This window comes from Dipodomys merriami, unplaced genomic scaffold (assembly GCF_024711535.1).
Source record: "Dipodomys merriami isolate MVZ:Mamm:240054 unplaced genomic scaffold, mDipMer1.0.p SCAF_3561, whole genome shotgun sequence".
NCBI classification, from domain to species: Eukaryota; Metazoa; Chordata; class Mammalia; order Rodentia; family Heteromyidae; genus Dipodomys; species Dipodomys merriami.
In genome coordinates this window covers 1-17,016 of record NW_027205117.1, presented here as the reverse complement: position 1 = coordinate 17,016, position 17,016 = coordinate 1, and the positions used below count along the sequence as shown (strand labels likewise).

The window sequence follows — 17,016 nt, the reverse complement described above, 5'->3', positions numbered from 1 at the left end:
AGTCCTGGGGCTTGAACTCAGGGCCTGGGCACTGTCCCTGATCTGTTTTTGCTCAAGGCACAGTGCCACTTCCAGCTTTTTCTGTTTATGTGGTACTGAGGAATTGAACCCAGGGCTTCATGCATACTAGGCAAGAACTCTACCACTAAGCCACATTCCTAGCCCCAAATCTCACAGCTTACTGTAAGATAACCATTCTTTTGTTAACTACTAATAGACTTTTTTCATGTATAGGTTGTCTCTTAACTTTTCTTTCTGGTTTTTTATAGTTGAAAGAACAAATTTTGCAGGCTGAGCAGAGTTATAGCTCTGTACTGGAAGGAATGAAGATGGAAATCAGCCAGCTAACTCGGGAGCTGCATCAGCGAGATATCACTATTGCCTCCACCAAGTGTTCTTCCTCAGACATGGAAAAGCAGCTCAAAGCAGAGATTCAGAAGGCAGAAGAGAAAGCAATTGAGCATAAGGTAAAGTCTGAACAAAACTTTATTTGGTATTTTTTAAGATTATGTTTTTTTTTTTTTTTTTGTCTTTTGTTTTGGTCGGTCATGGGGCTTGAACTCTGGGCTTGGGAGCTGTCCCTGCTCTCTTCAGCTCACAGCGAGCGCTCTGATGCTTGAGCCACAGTGCCACTTCTGGTTTTCTAGTGGTTTATTGGAGATAAGAGTCTCATGGACTATCCTTCCCGGGCTGGCTTTGAACCATGATCTTCAGATCTCAGCCTCTCGAGCTAGGATTGCAGGCGTGAGCCACCAGTGCCCTGCTTTATGTTTGTTTTTGAAGACTGAATTTATTTTTTTTTTTTATTTTTTTTTTATTTTTTATTTTTGTCGGTCGTGGGGCTTGAACTCTGGGCCTGGGCACTGTCCCTCAGCTCTTCAGCTCAAGGCGAGCGCTCTACCACTTGAGCTACAGCGCCACTTCCGCTTTTCTGGTGGTTTATTGGAGATAGGAGTCTCACAGTCTTTCCTGCCCGGGCTGGCTTTGAACCGCGATCCTCAGATCTCAGCCTCCTGAGTAGCTAGGATTACAGGCGTGAGCCACCAGCGCCCGGCTTGAAGACTGAATTTATTAAAGACATGCTTCCCATAATATAGAATTCTGTAAATTGGGATAAGCAGCATGGTGAAGATCGGGGCGGAGACTGAAGTGACAGTACCAGTGGTGTGTGCATGAGGTGCTAGGAGCTCAGGCCCCAAAGAAGAGTGGTATCCAAGTTAGGAACCCTGTGAGTCAGATAAGAATGAGCTAGTGAAGGGGGAGGACTGTATCAGTTAAGAGAAAAGTAGGTATTAGTGGGGTGAATAGCAGGGACAAAGCTAGAAAACAGAGACTTTGAAGGACTTTGCCCTGGGAGAGGGCTTTCTGTGTGGTTGTGAGGTCAATAGAGAACGTCTTGTAAACAGTGGGGAGGGCAGAGAGGTAGAGAGAGCACCCAGAGCCTTGTATGGTGCAGGATGGCATTCTGAGTAGTGGGCAAGGGGGTGAAATGAAATAGATAGGCCCTGGTAAAATTGATGGGCTTGTATTTCGGTGGATAGGAAGAATGAAGAAGAGAGAGTTAGAGATACCAGTCATGATTTAATAAACTCGGGCAAGCAAGTAAAAAGTTATGTTCTCTAATGATAGAAAATCTAGACTTTAGGGCTGGGAAGGTGGCTCAGTGGTAGAGCACTCGCCTTGCATGCCTAAGGCCCTGGGTTCGATTCCTCAGCACCACATAAGCAAAAAGAAAAAAGCCGGAAGTGGCGCTGTGGCTCAAGTGGTAGAGTGCTAGCCTTGAGCTGAAGAGCTGAGGGACAGCGCCCAGGCCCAGAGTTCAGGCCCCAGGACTGGACCAAAAAAAAAAAAAAAGAAAAGAAAAGAAAATCTAGACTTTAATTTGGGGAAGATGGCAGTTTTTGTGTAAAAGATTCATGCATAGGGATCTGGTGGAGAGAGCACTAGTTTGGCATATTTGGTTGGAGATAAAACCTGGACTTTGTATGGAAATCCGTAACTACACCGTATTTAGCTGCACCGAATCCTTGCGTGAAGTTGGTATTTCAAACTCCCAAGAGAATTAGAGAATAAGAAATTCTACAGAGCAGTGACTTATCTAAACTTAGAATACTTCTTGCTTACAGTGAAACAAATATTAGAATGGAACTGAAAAGAAAACAGTAGGGAGGAGATTAACCAGGTAGTTTTTGCTAAGGAAAAAAAGAAGCCCAGGAAGTCAAGAGTCTTTTAAAGTACAAATAGTCAAAACAGAAAAACTAAAGAAAAATGAAGACTAAAAATAAATGATTGCTTTGTGAAAGAAATGCAAGTCCAGGCGATGCTGGAGATAGATGTCAAATTCGAGAAGGCTACAGCAGGAGAGTGGTTGAGGTTTTACCAGGTTTTGCCGTTCCTGCCCTGATTATGACTTATGACTATGGAATCATCTCATGAATGCTGACTCAGCTGATAACATGTCTAACACATTCTTTTAGGAAGTGCATATGTATGCAGGTGTGTATGTTTATGAATGAAGAATGTGACTTAGCTTATTGAAAACTACATGTAGAAAGATCTCATAAGACACACATGAATTGCTTCTCATAATTTTTCTATTTTTCCTTAGGAGATTGTGAATCAGCTGGAATTACTCAAGATAGAAAATCGTCGTCTTTCTGAAGTGGTGATGAAACTGGAGTTGGGTTTACATGAGGTACATAAATAGAAACTTAAGTTTTGCTACTATCAAAGACAAATTTTAAGAGCTGGATGATGGTGGCTCATGCCTGTAATCCTAGCTACTCAGGAGGCTGAGACCTGAGGATTGTGGTTCAAAGCCAACCTGGGTAGGGAAATCCATGATACTTTATCTCCAATTAGCCACCAGAAAACCAGAAGTGGCACTGTGGCTCAAGTGGTAGAATGCTAGCCTTGAGCTGAAGTGCTGAGGGACAATGCCCAGGCCCAGAGTTCAGGACCCATGAGCGACAAAAAAAAGACTTAAAATATCAGTATGTAAATAGTGATATGGCACAGTGGAATTTTTCTTCTGTAGAAATTTAAAAAATGAAATGCAAACAGTGATGTATGTGAACAAAATATGAGTTTTCATACCAGCAGCAGGAAGATAATTTTTTTTTTTTTTTTTTTGGTCAGTCGTGGAGCCTGAACTCTGGGCCTGGGCGCTGTCCCTCAGCTCTTCAGCTCAAGGCAAGCACTCTACCACTTGAGCCACAGTGCCACTTCTGGCTTTTTCTGCTTTATGTGGTGCTGAGGAATTGAACCCAGGGCCTTATGCATGCAAGGTAAACACTCTACCATTGAGCCACCTTCCCAGCTTTTATATTACGTATAAGATGAAATAGATGTACAGTCTGTTTTTAGGTAAGGGAGACACATATAAAGTGTTCAGCATTGTTCTGGCACTTAGCTGCTGCTTTATTTGTTGATGGTACTGGGTTTGAATTCAGGGCCTCACACTGCTAGGCTACTGTGTTCACCACTAAGCCCTTCCTCTAGCTCTTTTTTCTTTTTTCTTTTTCTTTCTCTTCCCTTCCCTCCCTTCCCTCCCTCTCTCCCCCCTCTCCTTCCTTCCTTCCTTCCTTCCTTCCTTCCTTCCTTCCTTCCTTCCTTCCTTCCTTCCTTCCTTCCTTCCTTCTTTCCTTCCTTCCTTCCTTCCTTCCTTCCTTCCTCCCTCTCTTTCCTTCCTTCCTCTCTTTCCTTCCTTCCTCTCTTTCCTTCCTTCCTTCCTTCCTTCCTTCCTTCCTTCCTTCCTTCCTTCCTTCCTTCCTTCCTTCCTCTCTTTCCTTCCTTCCTCTCTTTCCTTCCTTCCTCTCTTTCCTTCCTTCCTCTCTTTCCTTCCTTCCTTCCTTCCTTCCTTCCTTCCTTCCTTCCTTCCTTCCTTCCTTCCTCTCTTTCCTTCCTTCCTTCCCCTCTTTCTTTCTTTCTTTCTTTCTTTCTTTCTTTCTTTCTTTCTTTCTTTCTTTCTTTCTTTCTTCCTTTCTTTCTTTCTTTCTTTCTTTCTTTCTTTCCTTTCTTTCTTTCTTTCTTTCTTTCTTTCTTTCTTTCTTTCTTTCTTTCTTCTTTCTTGCCAAGTCTTTGAACTCAAGGCCTAGGTATTGTCCTTGAGCTTTTTCCCTCCAGGCTGGTGTTCCATTTGAGTTATAGCTCCACTTCCAGCTTTTTAGTGGTTCGTTGGCAACAAGAACCTTGTGGACCTTCCTGCCCAGGCTGGCTTTGAATTGTGATCCTCACATCTCAGCCACCTGAGTAGCTAGAATTACAGGCCTGAACCAATGGCACCTGGCTTCTAGTTCGATTTTTTTTAACGGTTGTTTTTAGGAGAGGGTCTTGGTTCCTGCTCAGGTGTGCCCCTGAGCTGTGATCTACCCTACTTTGGGTTTCCTGTCATTGCTGGTTATTACAGGCACATGCCATCACGTCGAACTTCCTTTTTGTAGAGAGTCGTGAGGACTTTTCTGTCTGTGCTGGCCTGGCACTATAACTTCCCAATCTTAACCTTCCATGGATTTTTTTTTTTTTTTTTTTGAGAACTGGTGTTCTTGCACTTGTTGAGCACTTAACAATTTGAGCCCCTTGTAATACTGGTACTGTCACTTAGTGTGCAATAAATGCTAGGTATATTTTATTTCTGTTACATTTGTGATGATGCTTATAATCTTTTTGTTGTGGTTGTTGTTGGTTGGTTGTGGGGCTTGAACTCAGGGCCCGGGCACTGTCCCTGAGCTCTTTGCTTAAGGCTAGCACTCTAACTCTTTGAGCCATAGCTCCACTTCCTGTTTTTTAGTGGTTAACTGGAGGTAAGAGTCTCACAGATTTTCCTGACTGGGCTGGGTTTTAAACCATGATCTTCATATCTCATCCTCCTGGGTAGCTAGGATTACAGGCATGAGCCACTAGCACCTGGCCACAATATCTTTTGGTTATAAAGCATATTTTTACAAAACTTAGTTTTTAAACATGTTTTTACAAGGTGTAATTTGTTTAATCCAAGTACTTTAGAATATCTGAAAAACATTTTAGTAGGTGCTGCAATAAAACGCAGGATGAATAAGGAAGGATTCTGGTCTTTAAGATATTACAGTTACTTGGTAGGAAGGATAAGAAATGCATACAAGCTCCAGAAACTATAATGAGTAGCTAACAGTGAGTTATTTTGTAATAAAATTCTTGTGATTTTATAAAATGATGTTTCTATTCTGCTCCATCTTCTCTTGATGTAGGTCAAATGTCCAATGACTAGAAATTTTCTTTTTCTATACCTGCAGAGAGTATTATGCCTCCAAAAATGCTCCCAACTAGTTCTAATCTCACAGTTATGGAGGCTGGGATGGACGAAAGTATAGAAGGCTAAAAGAATATTTTACTTCAGCTAGAAAAATGGGGAACTATTTCTTTTTTTTTTTTTTTTGGGTCCGGTTGTGGTGCCTGAACTCTGGGGCTGGGCGCTCTCCCTCAGCTCTTCAGCTCAAGGCTAGACGCTCTACCACTTGAGCCACAGCGCCACATCCGGCTTTTTACTTTTTGCTTATGTGGTGCTGAGGAATGGAACACAGGGCCTTGAGCATGCAAGGCAAGCGCTCTACCACTGAGCCACCTTCCCAGCCCCGGGGAACTATTTCTAAAATCTGTCATGTGGGTAAGATTCTCTAAGCATCATGCATCATGTAAAATTTCTGGATGGCAAAAGATCCCACTAAAAATTTAACAGAGGAGGAGAAAAGCAATCTATAAACAGATAAAAGATTAATATAAAATGTTCACATATAAGAATTTCTTACAAAGGAAATAAGGAAAAGATAATCTAGTAGGAAAAGCAGGCCAAGAATGTAAGTAGATAAGTCATAGATAAGTCATAATATAAATAACAAGTGAACAAGGAGACTTGTCCAGCATCCCTTACTATTTATTTAAATGGTTAGTTTGTGGCTCCCTAGATATGAAATGAAATAATTTGCAGATGGCAGATGAAAGAACTTGTCTGATTTTGGTCCCTTCCCAAATTCCTGTAATAATATAATGAAAAATTCCCTTCCTTCCTTCCTCCCTTCCTCCCCTCCCTTCCTTCCTTCCTTCCTTCCTTCCTTCCTTCCCTTCCTTCCTTCCTTTCCTTCCTTCCTTCCTTCCTTCCTCCTCTCCCTCCCTCCCTCCTTCCTTCCTTCCTTTCTTTTCTTCACACAAGGGAAAAGTTGTATGTGTGTCTGGCTGCTTTGGATAGGTGGCCAGGTAAGTGAGTAAGTTGAGTGGGTAAACAGTAAATGACTCTGTCTACCCTAATAAAGCCAACAGTAAGTTAGTCGTAAAGAAAACCAAGTGCTAATCTGATTTACACTACAGAATTCTCAAAAGACTCAGAATTCGTAATATTCATTTGGGGAGAACTTTATCTTGTGCAGTGATTACCTACTCATATTCAAGAGCTGAGAACGCTCAGGGGAACTTAAGCCAGCCTATGATCAAAGATTCTGTTTCTCGGAATCTCTCCTGAAATCTCCATCCAACTGGTAATTCTTTCTTTCCAAATTAAAAACATGCCTGCTAGTCAGCTTTTATATATTACCTTTCATATTCATTTATCTATAATTATTAATACAGAAATAACTTTGAGAAATAAGGGTGCTTGAATCAAGTGTTATCTTTTTTTTTTTTTAAAGTATGGTTAATGATAAGTTTAAGCTTTTTTCTAGGTTATGAGTAACATACAATGTGAACATGCCACACGTCTTATTCAGAATAATTATTAGGAAGTGTCCTTTTCATTTTTACCACCTGGGAAGGTGGAATTACTTTTCCAAAATGAGCTTGGGCTAACAAATGCTATTTCAGTAAACTATCTTAACGAAAGCAGTAGCTTTAATAAAATATTTGCCACATATTAAAAACTGACTAGTTTAAAATTTAGGTCATCTGTGGTGCAGATGTTCTCTGCAATTTTGCCTGACATGGACAACTTGTGGGAAGATTCTGTAACTTACTGTTTCTACTTGTATAGAGATAGTAACAAGTATATTTTAAAGTTTATATTTTAGTTAGATGGATTACGTTTGTCAAGAACATTATTGACTAGCAACCTTTCAGAGTTCTTTTTCACAGAAAAGAGCAAGCTAAATATCACTGAACTGTAAAGATCACTATAATTTTGTAGACTCGTAACTAAAATACGTTGTCATTTGAAGAAAATGGCCCTGTATTACCAAGAAAAACCTAGAATTGAAGGGATAATGAAGTTTAGGATCACAGAGCTGAGCCCAGATCAGGTAGTAATTCTCCCCATATAATTGAGTCCTGCCTTATCACATCCAAATTTATATCCAAGAGTGGGTGCCAAAATTACATGAATGTTATGCAGATGAAAGGTTATTTACTTAAAAGCTGTCCCCTGTCAGCCAGAATTTTTTTTTTTTTAAGTTTTTAGAATGTTTTATTAAAAGTTCTTTCCTTGAGCTTGTTCTCTTGATGTCCTTCCCTGGTGCACTGGGCTCTTGAGCTTTTTGCCACTGTTTTCTTTTTCCCAGCTTTCCTCCATCTTGGTCCCTCTTTTCTTTAGCGTGGATGTACACGCTGCCTGTTTCTAATGTTCCAGTTCCATTTGCTCGAACAAGCAGACTATTTTTCTCTGTTAGTCTAAAGAGGACTAGAGAAAAATACTCAGTTTTTCCAAAGCAAAGAAATTGATTTAGTTACAAATAAAACAAATTCAAATTTTCAACCAGCAGTGTCAGAGATCACAAGTATTGTTGTATAAATTAAGTGATTCTAGTATTCTTTTTTTTTTTTATTAGGCAAAAGAGATTTCACTAGCAGACCTTCAGGAGAATTATATTGAGGCATTAAACAAATTAGTGTCTGAAAATCAGCAACTACAAAAAGATTTGATGGATACCAAATCTCAACTGGACATGGTTACCGAGGCGTGTAAACAAAAAGATGACAGGATCTTTAAGGCACCACACAGCAGGACAGCTGAGTTCAACACAGAGTTGAAGTAAAATTGCTTAAACGTTTCTTTTAAATGTGTACTTTGCAACACAATTCTCACTCACTCGAGAATTAATTCCTGACTCACGCAAAATCAATCATCAAAGGGCCCTGTGTTTAAGTCTGAGGTACAGTGTAAACAGCAAAGCTAGGTGCGATTGGGTTAGAGTGGAGGGAGGCCATAGAGCACTTTTCATTAAAACTTTACAGTTTGGGGCTGGGATGTAGCTTGTGGTAGAGCACTTCCTAGCATGTGATAAAGCCCTGAGTTTGATCCCCGACACGGGATAAAAAAAAAAAAAAAAACTAGCTTTGTGCACTCTGGGTAAAAACAACATCTTTATTTCTCAGACTTTTCATGCTGCCTTTTACTTCAACCCTCCCCTTTCCATAAGAAGTAGAACTTGGCTTTTTGTTGTTGGTGGTGTTGGTGGTCATGGGGCTTGAACTCAGGGACTGGGGACTAAACTTGAGCTGCTTTTACTCAAGGTTATCACTCTACCACACTTGTCCACAGTGCCACTTCTGGTTTTCTAGTGGTTAACTGGAGATAAGAGTCTCATGGGCTTTCCTTCCCCAGGCTGGCTTTGAACCACGATCCTCAGATCTCAGCCTCCTGAGTAGCTAGGATGACAGGTAGAAGCCATGGGCGCTCCATTGTATTTTTGGTGAATTAAATTATAGGCTGTTATCCTAAGAAGGAAGCTAAGGGCCTCACTGACCTTGTATCACAGGGCTTATATATTTTTCTAATAAAGTCCTTGTTAATAGTTCCTTCCCGCTCTACGCCTCAATGAGGCTGGGTGTGTTCTATGTGCAGGTTTACTTCCCTGTCCCGACACCAGCCTCTCTGGATTTCTCTGGCGGCCTGTTTGTCCTCCTAATGTAGTGTAAGTGTTTGAGAGTAAGGCCTGGCAGTGGAGGTCGGATGTTGAGATCCTGAATAGGTAAAGCGACACCTGGACTAAGGGGGTCTGTTCCTTTTCAAAATTACAGAGCCCTAATAGTTAGCCTCTTTGTTTACGCTTAAGTCAACATCCCAAAAAGCTTCTGTTGAAAAAACAAACGTTGCTACCATTTTTCATGTGTTCTGTTTTTTAATCTGCCATCCAGGCCAGACTATGGCCATTACAGACACGAAGGAATAAAGACCCAGAAGCATAAAGCAGGCCTCCACTTTGCGAGAGGACAAGCAACGCATAGCATAGACTCCAGGTCCAGAGCCCGCAGCCCCCGGAGTTCTCAGAGCAGCCCTTGCAGCTCCACTCTGTCTTTGGCTTCTAACTATCTGTGTCCGACTGACACTTTGCCTTCAGTGCCGGATACAAACGAGACCAATTCTGATACCAATTCTGACAGTATGAATGACCAAGAAGAGTGTGTATCTTCGGTATGGAAACTTTTCTGACATTACTAGTTCATTAGTTGATTTAGTTTGATTTTAAAGACCAAGAAGCTTCTTAGTAATTATCTGTCATAACTACCTTTATTATTATTATTATATATTTCTGATTTGCAGCTTTGTTCATGAAGACATTCAACCAAAGCCATTTTTTCCACAGTCTATCCTAGTTCTGAAAAATCCTTTCCTGCCTTTTTTTTTTTTTTTTTCTGAGAGCCAATTCTGTACCAGAATGGTTGGCTCAGGGAAGATCTTCACCAGCCAAGAAAGCCCGAGGCATAGACAGCGTAGAGGAGCAGGGTCTGGGGGGAGGTGGAGGAAGGCCGTGTATCTGAGGTGTGCAGAGTGGGTCTGGGGTGCCATACACAGATCTTAGAGTTGCGCTGGCCCTGCAGCAGTGCTGGGCTCCATTGGCATTTTGCCTTTCTGCCTGAAGCACTTGCCTTAGGCCTCTTAGCTACTATCATCTGCTGTGGTTATGTACGTGCTTGGTTATGGTGACTTCATACGTGTCAACAAGTTCATGGAAAGGTTTCTTAAGTCTCCATTTAACTTATATGGCATTCTGAAATCCAAAAAAAACCCCTGAAAGCTAACCTGACCCTTTAGTTTAGCAGAAAAATGTTTTGGTACCAAAACCTTCCTGTCCTGAGCATTCCCTGCTCAGTGTAAGTAGCCCTGCATCTTGCTTCAAAAAATACCAACATAGCTGGATGCTGGTGGCTCACACCTGTCATCCTAGCTACTCAGGAGGCTGAGATCTGAGGATCGAGGTTCAAAGCCAGCCCCGGCAAGACGCTTATCTCCAGTGAACCACCAGAAAAATCTCGAAGTGGTGTTGTGGCTCAAGTGGTAGAGCGCTTGTCTTGATCTGAAGAGCTGAGGGACAGCACCCAGGCCCAGAGTTCAAGACCCACGACTGACAAAAAACAAAAATGTAGTTGGTTATGGGGTGTTTTCTCAGCATTCACCAAGCAAATAGAGTGGATCTCATGCTTCAGAAATTGTCTATTTGCTTTTCCACCATCAGCATGTGGGCATGCACAGAACTGGGAAATATTTAAGTCACCAGTGGGGATGTTTTCAGGGGAGGTGGTAGAAGGTGACCCTCGGCCTTCCTGACTGAGTGGATGGTGACGGCTTGGGCAGTGCAGTGTAGCGTAAGTACCTCCGCTTTGGGCCAACTGTATCAGGTTTGAACCCCAACTTCAGCAGCAGTTAATTGTCCTTGGGAGAGTCCTTCAGCACTGAATGTCGTTTCTCTTTTGTAAAATGGAGACCACAGGATCTCCCAGGCCCAGTGTCTAGGGTTTCAGGTTGTAATCTGTGTGAGGCCGATGTGTGTGTATACCTTGGTGCATTTCCCCTTGGGAGTGGTTCTGTAATTGCCAACTCGGGGTGATGGCAGGACAGAACTTACTGCCAACGGGGACGGTCTACATCTGCCATGCTTCTTCGATCACTTTCCTAAGATCTGAATTCTAAAACATCACCAGAGTAAGTGTTTCAAATTAAAAAGCCTGGACTGGAATTTTAGGGGAGGGAAAATAACTGATTTGAACTGGCGCCTGATCTGTTGTAGACCTTCTGTGCTTCAAGAAGGTCACACTCTGAATTCTTAGGTTTGAAACGGCAGGCATTAGCTGCATTCTCTTCTAGAGCGCCTAAGGCTCTACAGGTCTAAATTGGTGCCTAATAATTGCATTTATTTCACCCTTCCTATTGATACAATTTGGGTCAAGAGGGTCTGTGTTAATTTTTGCGGAACTTAACTGATTTTTTTTCTTCTTTTACTGCTCTTGTCATTAGGATAAAAACTAAAGCTTAGCTTTTCAGGGGAAACTATACTTTTAAAATATTACTAGTGAGAAAATGGCATAAATAGTGCCAGCGTGTGTATTTCTTTCTCTCAACCCATGTCACGATGTGTTCCTCTCCTAGTCTTCCATGCCTGTGTCTCCCCTGGGCTCCATAGCTACCAGATTTTTGGAAGAAGAAGAGCTGAGATCTCATCATATTCTGGAACGCCTCGATGCCCACATTGAAGAACTGAAAAGAGAGAGTGAGAAGACAGTGAGACAGTTCACAGCCCTCATGTAGCCACTCACCATCCCACAAACCGGAAGCGACGTTGAGCACCAGGCTCAGCATGAACAAACCGTCTAAAATTCCACAGGTGATGATGCTTACTAAAGCAGGTGAAGAGATCCGGAAAATGCTACTTCTCTATGCCTTCTCACTGCACTGGTTTGTTTGAATTACTTCTTCCAGCGGTAATTTCTAAGAATAAACCATTTTGCAGACCTTTTCTCATATGGATATTTCTTACCGGAAAGTGATACTTTTCTCCTGACCAGTGAAATTTGAGTAGGTTCGTACTAATTGAAATAAAGCTTTGATGAAACATTTTGGAAATTCGTTGCAGGAACTTCCTTTTAGGGTAGTGTGCAGTAGAAGCACGGGTTCGAGGCACACTGACCTGAGTTGAGTCTGGCTGGAAGTCTATGAAGGGGCCAGGCTGAATACCTTGGCAAAGAGCCTCTTGCTCCAGTATGAAGTGGACGAGGTTGGTGGAGGGGCAGGGCCATCTTTAGAGTGTGGAGCCCCGCAGGTACATCCAGTGGGAACATTCAGCATCTGCATCGCAAGGAGAGGTTCCGGGGAGACAGAGGTCTGGAAGTCAAGGCTCAGAAGGCATCCGAGGGCCATGGGAGTTGATTAAGAACCAAGGAGGAGGAGGCAGAGAAGAGCAGATTGCTAGCTAGGAGCCCTGAAGGATGAGGACCATCGAAGCGGCATCCAGCACAAGAACTGGAACATGCGATTAGGGATAAGGAGAAAGCAGGTGTCGTGAACTTGCTGGCTGCAGGGCCAAGTCCTGTCACTGTCCAGCCTCAGTGATTGCTCCCATTGGATACAAACATCCTGGTACATTGCCTTTCTCAGTTCCACATTTCTTCCTATGTTACTTTGCTGCCCTCCATAAAAACATTTCTGATGTTTGTCATTGTTGTTGTTTTTTAGGGCCCTTCTGAGCCCTCTACAATCCCAACTCCCCCTGACCCTCCCCAAGTTGCGGCTCCCAAGGTCACAATATAACCTCGGTCAGTGTCTTTTTCCCCAGTTGGCACTCCTATTTCCTACCTACCTACCTGTCTGGCACTTCTTGCTCATTCAACATAACTGGCTTTTCCTCTTCTAAATAGACACTTTATTTTTTATTTTTTGAAAAAGATAGGTCATAACGTGGCCGTGAACTCACTCTAGCCCAGATTGGTCTCGAACTTGGAATGTTCTTGGCTTAGCCTTCTGAGTGCCAAGATAAATAAACGAATCTCGGGCTCTTCCCAGAGCTGCTTCCTAGCTACCTAGCTGCTTACAAGATACATTCACGTGGATGCCTGGTAAGTACCGTGTGCATCAAATGCTTTCAGCAGCGGTCTCTTGATCTCAGGCCCTGGCCTTGTGTGCCATTTTGTAGGAGCCATCCTAACCCGGCCCATTGGGAGACCCTGTCAGTTCTGCCTTCAGACCCATTTCGGGGCCAACCACTTGTTCTCTACTTCCATAGCCCTGATGTAGACTACGCCAGACGCAGAGTCTGGCGGTGCTCTTCTACACCTGAGTCCAGTGATATCCACCCACAGAGCCTGCAGAGCTGTGTTTGAGGCAGATGAAGAAACCTATGTCACTGCTAACTCCCTGGGAATCCCTTGGTACTCAAGCTAAAATCCAAATGACTTCCAGTGCTCTACAGAGCCTCAGGGAACTGGACCCGCTCCTGTCACTGTACCATCCTTGAGCGAGCTCCTCCATGCTGGCCCCCTTTTTGCTTCCTGGGTGCAGAAAGCTTTATTATGCTCAAGACAAACCTTTTGCTCTTTACCTAGAACTTCCTTCTCTCACTAACCTCTTAGGCCTGTACTCTGCAGGTTGTCCTGAGTTAAGCCTTTCCTGACAACCATATCTCAAATCTACTTCACCCCATTTTCTCTAGGTTTTTGCCTTGAGGTAGCTCCTCTCTATAGGGTTCACCACTCCCTGGGATACTTTTCTTTCTTCCTTTTTGGTTGGTCGTGGGGCTTGAACTCTGGGCCTGGGCGCTGTCCCTCAGCTCTTCAGCTCGAGGCGAGCACTCTACCACTTGAGCCACAGTGCCACTTCCGGTTTTCTGAGTGGTTTATTGGAGATAAAAGTCTCACGATCTTTCCTGCCTGGGTTGGCTTTGAACCATGATCATCAGATCTCAGCCTCCTGAGTAGCTAGGGTGACAGGTCTGAGCCACTGGCACCCAGCTCTGGAATACTTATTTGAATGAAACTGCCTGTGTGTTTTCCTGATTGAATCCTCATCACCTTACAAAAGCCCAGCATTCAGGCGATCAGTGTCAGGAGCTCCCTGTCGCTTTCTTTGTGCGGTCTGTCATAACATACCATGTATGTAGCCTTGCTACTCTCCTCTTCCCATACTTTGTCACCAGCTTAGCATGGTTAATACCTAGTTCACTTGGGCATCTTTGTCTCCTGTGACAAAGTTTTGCTTGTCTCCTAGCCACGAGGAGTTTCTCATAATTACTCGTCAATGCCCCTCTCCCAGCGCGGGCCACCACTCAGTGTCTCTTGAGCTGGTCAGCATACTTCATCGTAACACATAGTGACAAACACCAGATGAATGGGTGTTGTTACTGTTCTGCACCTTAGTGTGCATATCTTAAAATGGGGCTAAGAGGACTTATTGGAACTACATTTCTGAAGGCTTTGCAGGCTCTGGAAACGCAGTACCTATGTGGACTGGTCTGAGGGGGGATTCTGATCTGCAGACTGTCAAGCATTGGCTTCAGATGGAAGGCAGCTGCTCCTGCTTCTGAGATGATGATAGGCTGACGTCACTGACCACGCTTGAGGAATCATAAGGTACTATTTCCTTAAATGTATACGGTCTTTCTCTTTTCCTCTCTCCCTCCCTCCCTTCCTGTCGGGGAGCTTGAACTCTGGGCTTGGGTGCTATCCCTGAACTCTTCAGTTCAAGGCTAGTGCCCTGCCACTTTAGCCACAGTGTCACTCCCAGTTTTCTGGTGGTTAATTGCAGATCAGAGTCATGGACTTTCCTGCCTGGGCTGGCTTTGAACCTTGATCCTCAGATCTCATCTTCCTAAGTAGCGAGGATTACAAGTGTGAAATAGTTGATTGCTGAAGTTGTTAGGACATTTGGTAATTTAGCATCTCAATTTTGTTTTTCAAAAATCATTAGCCAGGCTGGGCGCCGGTGGCTCACGCCTGTCATCCTAGCTACTCAGGAGGCTGAGATCTGAGGATCACGGTTGAAAGCCAGCCCAGGCAGGAAAGTCCGTGAGACTCTGATCTCCAATTAACCACCAGAAAACCAGAAGTGGCACTGTAGCTCAAGTGGTAGAGCGCTCGCCTTGAACTGAAGAGTTCAGGGACAGTGCCCAGACCCAGAGTTCCAGCCCCTCAACCACCACCACCACCACCAAAATCATTATTAGCCAGATACCCAAACCAGTCAAAATTAATTCTGAGTTTTCTAGCTTGTCTTACAAATTCCATGATATGGAGGCTCAAATGAGACGAGAAGGTGAGGGATCTGGTCTGCTTTTGGTGTTCTTCAGTCATGGTTGGCTGGGTAAATTCTCTTGTTTCTTTTGCCCTGAATTCCCAAGGAACTTGGGGGAATTGCCTGGATTTCCATACAGGTTTCAACTGGAGGGGGCATGGTGGAGTACCACTGCGGGTTGGAGACTGTCTTCCTGTGGGGCCTCATTTGATCTCAACAGGTTGGGAAGGGTCTGGTCTGTCAGAACCAAGAGGTGGAGTGCAGACAACTCTGCAGGTGGACAACCCTGTTCTCAAGACCTAGCTTTGCTACTTTATTGGCTGTGCAATCTTGGGCAAGTAATTCTTTTTTTTTTTTAAACATATACAAAATAAGACAATATAAACAGCATCCCTAATATAGACTTTTTGGGAAGATTAACTTAGTTAATAATTATAAGCACTTTGAACACTGTTTGCCATAGCAGGTACTATGTAAGTGTCACATTGAATGGAAAACAAGTCTACAGCATTCCATTTTGATACCTATCTCTCTCCAAACAGTTCTACTTCCCCTCCCATATTCATGCACATAACACCTGGTAAACGGTGGGTGATGGTGTTTCGTTTGCCAAACATCCTTGAATCCAGTACAGATGAGGCGGGTGGCCATAAAATAAGGTTGTCTCTGAGGACGTAAGTGTTTGAGCAGCATTGGATGCAGAATTTCAGAGAAGAGAAAAAGGACTCTTTTTGGCTTGTTCCAGATGTGGTTTGATATAGCATACAAAACTGCATCAAGAAGAGCCAATCGGGAGAATCAGGCAGGGCAAAGGGACAAGAGGGCTTGCAGCGTGGATGGACAAACTAATTCAGCTGTCCAGTTGAGTTGCTAGTGGCTGCCAGGTTCCCTCTGTGCTTCTTAGGGGCAAAAGCAGAGGAGAAAATACTATTGCTTAAAACTTTTTATGAGCTAGGTGTGGTAGCTCATTCTTATCTCCGGTGGAGATAGGATCAGATTTTGAGACCACTTTAGACAAAAATGTTAGCAAGACCCTATTTCAGAAAACAAGTTGAGGGTAGGTATTTAGGTCTGTAATCTTAACTATGCAGGAGTAGGAAAGTCCCAGTCACAGACTGGCTTCAGGCAAAAGTTAGACCCTAAGGAAAAATAAAGCAAAAGGGACTTTCAGGCTAAGGGCATAGCTCAAGACTTTTTGATTTCAAATCACAGTACTTCCAAAGTATAAAGAAATAAAGCCAAGTGCCAGTGGCTTAGGCCTGTAATCGTAGCTACTCAAGAGATCAGAGATCTGAGGATCACGGTTCAAAGGCAACCTAGGCAGATAGATCTATGAGACTTTTATCTCCAATTAAAAAACAATAGTCTCACCCCAAGCTAGCTACAGCCTGCCTACCCCAGCAAGAAGCATAGTCCTACCTGTCGGTATTCACCATTTGTTTTTTTTGCCAGTGCTGGGGCTTGAACTCAGGGCCTGGGCACTGTCCCTGAGCTTCTTTTGCTCAAGGCTAGCACTCTACCACTTGAGCCACAGAGCCATTTCTGGCCTTTTCTATGTATGTGGTACTGAGGAATTGAACTCAGGGCTTCATGTATGCTAGGCAAGCACTCTACCACTGAGCCACCTTGCTAGCCCCGTAGTCATCATTTTTTAAAAACTGTCTTAAAAGATTTGATTTGATTCAAGATCTATCCATCATCATATTATTAAGAATTTCAACCATAAATTTGTTGGTGAATGAAGAGGAATATCCAGGAAAGTTTTTATATGTACTCTATACTGTTAGCAAAGATCTCATTCATGTGGACTATGAAGAATTTTCAGTCATTGCCACTAAAAGAAATCAGGAATTGTATAGAACCATTTCAAACATAAATCCTAATGTAAGAAGTTTAGGTCATTATAGAAGGCTCAGAATTTTTTATTAAAAAATCTTGCAGAGATTGCCTTGGGAGTTTCAGGTTAGTTTAATGTCTTTCCTAATACTTGCATTTTATTTTTCATCATGATTACATATTGCAGAGAAAAAAGTAATGAAATTTGTCTCGTATTGTCTTAG

The 17,016-nt window shown here is 43.1% G+C and overlaps 1 protein-coding gene across 1 annotated transcript; it reads left to right on the top strand.

Moving 5' to 3' along the window:
* Positions 1 to 273: 273 nt before the first annotated feature.
* LOC138804104 (centrosomal protein of 63 kDa-like) lies at positions 274 to 11,690 on the top strand. Its single transcript, XM_069988361.1, has 5 exons — positions 274 to 467; positions 2,609 to 2,695; positions 7,785 to 7,987; positions 9,094 to 9,370; positions 11,324 to 11,690. The coding sequence occupies exons 1-5, from the start codon at positions 324 to 326 to the stop codon at positions 11,480 to 11,482; spliced, it is 870 nt and encodes a 289-aa protein (XP_069844462.1). The 5' UTR covers positions 274 to 323; the 3' UTR covers positions 11,483 to 11,690.
* The last annotated feature ends 5,326 nt before the right edge of the window (positions 11,691 to 17,016 follow it).